Genomic DNA, 8,040 nt, shown 5'->3' with positions numbered 1-8,040 from the left:
TTCTGGGGGTGGCGGCTTCTCTTTGTGCAGCGTGGGGGCTCTGTGCTGGGAGGCGGCTGCGTCAGCTCTTTGTCCAGTGACAGGGCTCCGCCGGCATTTCCCCAAAGCCCGGAGGCCCAGGCAGCTTCATTGCTGCGATGCGGTGGCCTCTGGAAAATGGCCGCTGGAGCCCACGCATGCTCAGATTCAGATCTCGTCCCAAGATCTCAGATGAGATCTGAAACTGAGCATGCGCGGGCTCCAGCGTCCATTTTTCCTCGGGCCTTGGGGAAATGCCGGCGGAGCCCCGACGCTGGACAAAGAGCCGCCGCAGCCGCCCCCCAGCACACCGCCCCCATGCTAGACAAAGAGGAGCTACCGCTGACCCCCAGCACAGAGACCCGCAGATAGCACCGCTGCCACCAATGAGGTAAAAGGGGATGAAAACTCCATTTACACCTTCCCTGCGAGACGCCCCCTCCCTTCGTCATTGGGACCACTCCCCCACCATATGCAGATTGCTCCGCACCCGGCGTATAAGATGACATATGACGTATAAGAAGACCCCCGACTTTTAAGAAGATTTTATATTTTAACTGGAAAAGTTGGGGGGTCGTCTTGTACGCCGGAAAATACGGTATATGTTCCTGTGCAAAGTGTTTATATGTATCTATGTGTACTGTGTTTATGTGTGTACACACAAAGATAATCACAGTACACTTCATATATATGTACTGTATGTATGTGTATTAGTAACTGAGTGGTGTACAGTAGTCTGTGTGTGTATAATATATGCTAAATGGGAGGCATTTAGTTAAATGTGTGTTCACTTGCAACATGTCTCCCAGCCAATAGCTTGGAGACATGTATAAAAAACATCCTCCAATAGGGAGGTGCCTGAGCAATCCCTATAGTTACTGTATGTTAGGTGTTTGGTGTGTTTTCTACTGTATGTTGCCAGGTCCACCATCCCTAGTCTGATATAGTATCCCATATGAGCTGTTATTGGTGCTCACTTCCTGTGACCGCTTCGGCGGTGTCCCTATCCTGAAATCGCATCTGCGGTACCGGTAACTTCCAGTCCCTTATTAGTTAACATCCTCTCTATTTATGTATGGTGTCATCCTTTATTATATAGCATCGTGTTATGTGGAGCGCCGTCCATTATTGCACAGTATTATCTCTTGTCATCTACAACAGGGGTCCCCAACCACCGGTCCCCGTTGGGGTTTTTTTGCCGGTCCGTGCCTCAGACCAGTACTAAGCACTGACTGTGTGATCTGCGGCGGCTGACAGCCCCCGGGGCGCGAGTTTGCACTTGGAAGGTCCTTTGTGTAGTGGGAGTGTCAGGGGAGTGGCAGTCTCTGGGAGGTGCAGCCGCTCATTGGCTGTGAAGCTCCATGCTTTGATTGGCTGCCAGGCTGCAATTGGCCTGACGCTGATTGGTGCATCAGGGCAGCGTGGGGCAGGTTTAGAAGGTGGAAGGCGCACATTCACGAGCGCGCTCAGTCAGTACGGACTCGTGCTCCTGTGTTAGCTGCTGTATATATATGCGTGCATTCCCGACCTGAGCCACTTGAGCTATATACTGTGTATATGTGTGGGGCCATCATACTTTATATTGGGGGATTACAGGTGTGGAGCCATCATACTAAATATGGGGAATTACAGGTGTGGGGCCATCGTACTATATATGCCCCGCCCTCATATGACCAAAGCCCCGCACCTGCCCCTCCCCGCCGGGCCATGGAAAAATGGTCTTGTTTGAAGCCGGTCCCTGGTACAAAAAAGGTTGGGGACAACTGATCTACAGCACCGTCCCTTACATTGAGTATTCTCATTATTTTTGTTATTCACAGCACCCTCGCTTTATTGCATAGTGTCCTCTCCTGTAAAATGACTGCTGATGGAGCAGCATCTGACCAGAAGACCGGTCCGTCAGCTGAACCCATCATAACAGGAGCTTTCCCATGCTCCATCAGCCATCATTTCAGTTTATATCTAACAAGAGCGGACGATATGTAATAAAGAACAGGGAGGCATAAATAACAAAAAGAATGAGAATCTGATAAGTAAGGGACGGTGCGGTACATAACAAGAGGGAATTATGTGATAAGGGACGGCGCTATACATAAAATATGTATATCTGTAGCTTGGTCGCCATAAAAGGAGGGGGGCCCAGATACATTTCTTGCACAGGGGCCCCAAGCTGTCTGTCCACCCCTGAGCCAGAACATGATAAAACACATCCAAAAAGAGCAGTAAAAAACTGTCTGTGGCAAAATGCATTATTTACACATATTTACTAATGTGTCGGGTAACAACACCAGAACTGGTTAAAAATAAGGATTTCTTGTTAAGAAAGATTCAAGAAAAATCAGCAGGGAACTTTAAAAACAATGATTTTCCTTGCTCTTATCGAAATGTGCAAATTATGGATTCAGACTGAAGGAAGCAAAATCATGAAGAGAAAGAGATGGAAACAAGGCGTAAAGAAACGTGTGCAGCAAACCAAAAATGTGTTACACCTTTAGATTCCTCAGAGTACCCCCTTTTAGGAAGTGAAGAACCATGCAACTTCCTGGCTTTGTTGTGCTTCACTAGCAGCAATCTGTACCCTCTAGATGCAAGCTCCTCAGTGATTCATTCCCAGACCAAACTGAAAGCTCTCACTTCCACACTTTATCCACCAATTTACTTTGATGACAGCTTTAATCCTCTTTGGCGTTGTCTTTTTATCTTCAGCTTTATCAGGTCATCACCAGGAATGGCTTCCAATGAACAGGTATGCCACGTCAAAAGGTCACATGTGGAATCATTGGCCTTTAGAAAGTGTTTGCGATCATCGGGTGTGTTTTACAGAGGTAGTGTTGGTATATTTCCATACAGTGCTGATACCTTTTTCACATCTCAGCCAGAATATGGCAAGAACCACACAACCAAGAGAAACGATAGTCTATCATTACATTATGACGTGAAGGTCAATCAACCTGGTAAATTGCTAGAATATTGAAGTCATCACCTATGGCAGTCATGACAACCATCAAATGCTATGATGAAAATGGTTTTCATGAAGACCACACCAGAAAAGACCAAGAATTACCTCTGCTGCAGAGGATAAGTTCATCAGAGTTACCAGCTTCAGACAACACAAATTCACTGCACCTTGGATATCTTGCCCTCATAAATGATACATAGACATCAAGTAGAAGACACATATCAGCTGTCCAGAGGAGATTATGAGAAGCAGTACTAATTGTCGAATTGCTGTGAAGAAACTGCAAACAATGAGAATAGACTTGAGCAACATGAGGACTAGACATTAGATCAGTGAAACTCGGCAGTGTAGTTCAATGAGTCAAAATGAGAGATTTTAAGTCCTAACAGCCATATTTATGGAAAACGCAGAAAAGGTGAGCAGATAGTTTTTACATGTGTGGAATAATGGAGTGCTGCGTTGGATGACATAGCCTCCACAATAACCCTTCCTCAACCCAATGGAGATGGTTTGGGATGTGTTGGGCACAGAGTGAAGGCAAGGCAGCTAACAAGTGCTCAGCACCTCTGGGAACTCCCCCAAGACTGTTGGAAGCCATTGCAGGTGATGAAGCTGCTGTAGAGAATGCCTAGAGGATGTGAAAGTTATCATCAAAGTGAAAGACGTCACTTTGAAAAATCGAAGGTTTAATTTACATTACGGTTTGTTTCTCACATGTTTCCCTATTCCTTGTTTCCCTAGGTGTTCCCTCATAGTTGTGCTTCCTTCAGTCTGAATCTACAATATGCACAGTGCCACAGTCCAATATGAACATGGAAATTGATAGCATGAACACGTGTCCAAACTTTTGACCAATACTGTATATAATAGAAATGAGTGAATCTACTGAGATTCGAATTTGATAGATCGCTTAAATTTGGCAAGGAAATTCAATTTGCAACAAAGTTATTCTGGGCGAGCGAATGTTCTTTTTAATGTTCTGGGATCTCTTCAGACCATCAGCATAATAAACGTGGGGTGAAAAAAATAACTATATATTCACATCAACCCTTACCAGTTCCACCACCTATCACTTGGATAAGTAAACGGCATCACCACATAAAGTGACACATTCTAGTTTTAAAAAATGAGGTTGCATCAAAATATGAAGTAAAAAATGGTCATAAAAAGATATGGTTAAATTGTTCACAGATAGTAATAAGTTTTGTTCTTGGCAGATTACTTAACTAGGATCTCGGAGAAACATCTGATATCAACAGATATTAAAGAAGAAGATTCTGACATCACACACTATACACATGAAGAACATGGCTTCTTTTCACATAAAACCTCAGACCTTCACAGCAAAGATCTACAATCTAAGCCTTTTAAACAGGTCCTATCTTCTCATTTATCACAAACTATTAAGGAAAAGGAAATTCACATTATGGATCAACAAATATCTCACAAAGGGGAGAAGCCATTTGTATGTTCAGAATGTGGAAAATGTTTTCGCCATAAATCATATCTTGTTATACATGAGAGAATTCACACAGGGGAGAAGCCATATTCATGTTCAGAATGTGGGAAATGTTTTATCCAGAAATCGCATCTTGACAAACATGAGAGAAGTCACACAGGAGAAAAGCCATTTTTGTGTTCAGAATGTGGGAAATGTTTTAACCACAAAACAAATCTTGTTTTGCATCAGAGAATTCACACAGGGGAGAAGCCATATTCATGTTTAGAATGTGGGAAATGTTTTACAGATCAATCAAATCTTGGCAAACATCAGAGAAGTCACAAAGGGGAGAAGCCATATTCATGTTTAGAATGTTCCAAATGTTTTATCCAGAAATCTGATCTTCTTGTACATCAGAGAACTCATACAGGGGAGAAGCCATTTTCATGCCCAGAATGCGGAAAATGCTTTACTGATCAATCAAATCTTATTAAACACGAGAGAAGTCACAAAGAAGAGAAGCCGTTTTCATGTTCCCAATGTGGAAAATATTTTAACCAAAAAGCACATTATATAATTCATGAGAGAAGTCACACAGGGGAGAAGCCATTTTCATGTTCAGAATGTGGGAAATATTTTAACCAGAAATCGCATCTTACTACACATCAGAGAAGTCACACAGGGGAGAAGCCATTTTCATGTTCTGAGTGTGGGAAATGTTTTACACGGAAATCAATTCTTCTTAAGCATCAAAAAACTCACATGGGAAAGTAGGTTTCTTTTTTCAATATGTGTTACTGACAAATTAGACAAGATAAAAAAAAAACATTTGCCATCTCAATAAAGCTAAATGTATGTAACTGTAATGGTGAAAACACTGTTCCGTGGTCCGAGGAGAGCCTGGAGGGGTGTGACTAGGTGAGCACCTGACTTTTCACTAGAGCCCCCTGATGGTGGGGTTAGGCTTGACTCCCGATAACCACCAGGTACTACTCAAGGACGGGTCACGGATGCACGGCAGCTGAACCCCAAGTGACTAACAGCTGTAATGGCCCGGAGGGAAAAAAAAAGCTGATTCAGGCAGGCACTGGTGGGTGCGGACTGGTACGGCTGATATGCAGATTGGCATGGCAAGTGCTGGCAGGTCCGGCAGATGTACAAACTGGCACGTTATGTGCAGGCGGGTCGGGCTGTAATACAGATTGGTACAGCAGATGCTGGGGGGTCAGGCTGTATCACAGATTGGTATGATAGGTGCAGGTGGGTCTGGCTGCAGTACCGGTTGGCACGGCAGGTGTAGGTGGATCCAACTGTAATCCAGACTAACAAGGCAAGTACTAGCAAGGTGGTAAGGAACGGACAGATTCTAGTGGACAGGGACCTGAGAACTAGCAAGCGTTTTTAGAAACAGACTAACAACATTGCACAGGCACCTTCATGCATGTGAAGATGTGTTAAATAATGTGTCCCCCAGCCATTGGCTGCGGACACTTTAGGACGGCATGTGCTGCTCCTTTAATATGTAGAGAGCGCGTGCCTGACCTAAGCACAGTACCCGAGGATCTGCGCACCCCGGGCAGCAGCCGACGAGGAAAGAGTAGTAGGTGCGGGACGGGACTGTGGCGGTGAGTGAGTCGGCGTCCCTGCCGGGGGAGAGGAGCAGCGTGCAGGGACGTCGGTGCTGCAATATACAGGAGAAAAGAAACAGAAATTGAAAATGCATGAAATCATCAATAAATGTCTGTTACCCAAGAAGCAAATAGAATCGAAATAACATCCCTACATATCAATCGCGTGTGTATAATTTTGCACATTATTATACTGTATTTGCATATTAAACCTGGCATCTAATTTTTAGTAAAACTTTTATTAAAATGTTTATTATTATTAAAAGGCATTTGTCTGTGTTTTGGGCTGGTGTTCCATTTTATTGATTGAGAACTAATGGGCATTTTAGGTAGAGTTAAAGGAGAATTACATCTTACATCCCAGAAAGATGCAGACTCTCAAGACTAAATATTTTTTATTATAGTTCCCAGATCTTCTTCAGTTTGGTAGGAAACACTCTAGTGTCGTAAACAATCATTCCATGTGAGATTGTTGAATACGCAGTATGTGGAAAACGAACAATACTGCCATACATCAATTGCTGCTCTACTTTTGCTTGCTTGGAAAATAGTCTTGAGGAGTAGTAACTGAGTAAGATGTTGTCAGTACTCCTTATTAAGAAGACCCAACAGCATAATGATCGCGGTCGCAGAGGCTGCCACTATGATTGGGCCCGTGCGTGAGGAGGGTCAGCTGACCTCAGTGCCTGTTTTAGCTGGATGTGCGTGCGAGGATGTACTTTCAGCTGAAGTGTATTGCAAGGCAGGGATCCTCCAGGTCCCTGCGCTGCAATACACGCTGTCAGCCAATCAGAGGCTGGCAGATGATATCGACGTGCCAGGCATTGGCGTCACAAGGCAATAATGTCCTGCATCGCCGTAGCTTGCACACCGATGTCAACTGCCGATATTAGCTGCTGGCCGATGATTAGTCGGTGATGCGTATTGCAGCGCAGGGAGCTAGAGGGTCCCTGTGCCGCAATGCACTTCAGCGGAATGTATGTCTTCAGATGCAAATCCGGCTGAAGTAAGCCCCCTCCTGCACGAGCCTGGAATAAGACGCTGAATAGGAAGCTGGAGTTTGAAGGTGAGAAAAATTTTTTTTAGATGTAGAATTGGGAACATAAATACCGGAAAGGGGTGTAGGATGGGGGACATATATACCAGTATAGGAGACATATAGATTCCTACATAATGAAAGTGTGGGGGGGGAGGGTGAACCCGTATGTCTTTATAGGATTTAGAACTCTATAAGGGCGCATGCATCTGAGCAACATGCGGGTGATCGGGTTCTAATTACGCCACTGCCCAACAGGTATACTCAGGGACAGCTGGTACTGGAGAGAGTCCACCAATCTTGAGATTTCATGAATTTAACATCTGCATATACTTCAGGGGCACAGAGTGCGGCTGCATTTGTTTGTATGCTAAAATTTTTAATGCTTTATGTAAAGGAGAGATTTTGTGCTGCCAGGACTACAGGGAACGATGAGTGATGCTGAGTAGACAAAATCACTTTCCTTTGTAGCCCTGTATCAGCTTTTACAATTGAGATACAGCAAGAACACAGTAGGGAGGGCTATTAAATAAAGAAGCCAAGAGACTCATCTGCTTAAGGGAAGCCTCCATGTCCAGCCTGTAATGATGGATGACTGTAAGTGGAGAGCTGATAATCTGTCCCCTGTAAACCAGGCCTGCACAGCATGCGGCCCTCCAGAGGTTTTGCTGTCCTGGAGACAATGCTCCTTTCTTAATAAATTGAAAAGTTTTTGCATCTCTCAGTCGTGAAGATGTAAGAAGATGAGCCGAGACAGAGTCAGTAGTTTCCGGTGCACTTTGAGGCCAGAACTATCGGGAGTGTCACCACTGTTGCCGGGAGAAGGTTCTTCTGGGAGGGGAATACCTTTGCACTGGGGAGTGGGGGAGATAAAAGGGACTGAGCGCCGGAACGAGGGAGACTTGGCGGGAAGTTGACAGAAGAATAAAGAGAAGGTTGACTCCCCACTGCTCTGACT

General features: G+C 44.6%; 1 protein-coding gene across 1 annotated transcript in view; it reads left to right on the top strand.

Moving 5' to 3' along the window:
• LOC141056298 (uncharacterized) overlaps positions 1–6,325 on the top strand; it is a 78,303-nt gene extending 71,978 nt beyond the window's left edge. The window contains exon 8 of the mRNA XM_073553042.1: positions 4,425–6,325. Within this exon, the coding sequence (XP_073409143.1) occupies positions 4,425–5,192 (768 nt within the window). The 3' untranslated portion in view covers positions 5,193–6,325. The remainder of the gene's footprint in view (positions 1–4,424) is intronic.
• Positions 6,326–8,040: the final 1,715 nt, after the last annotated feature.

Source organism: Dendrobates tinctorius, unplaced genomic scaffold (assembly GCF_039654945.1).
Source record: "Dendrobates tinctorius isolate UK_male_01 unplaced genomic scaffold, ASM3965494v1 ptg000196l, whole genome shotgun sequence".
In the NCBI taxonomy this organism is placed as follows: domain Eukaryota; kingdom Metazoa; phylum Chordata; class Amphibia; order Anura; family Dendrobatidae; genus Dendrobates; species Dendrobates tinctorius.
Note: the sequence above shows the minus strand (reverse complement) of the source record. Positions and strands in the feature narration are given on the sequence as shown.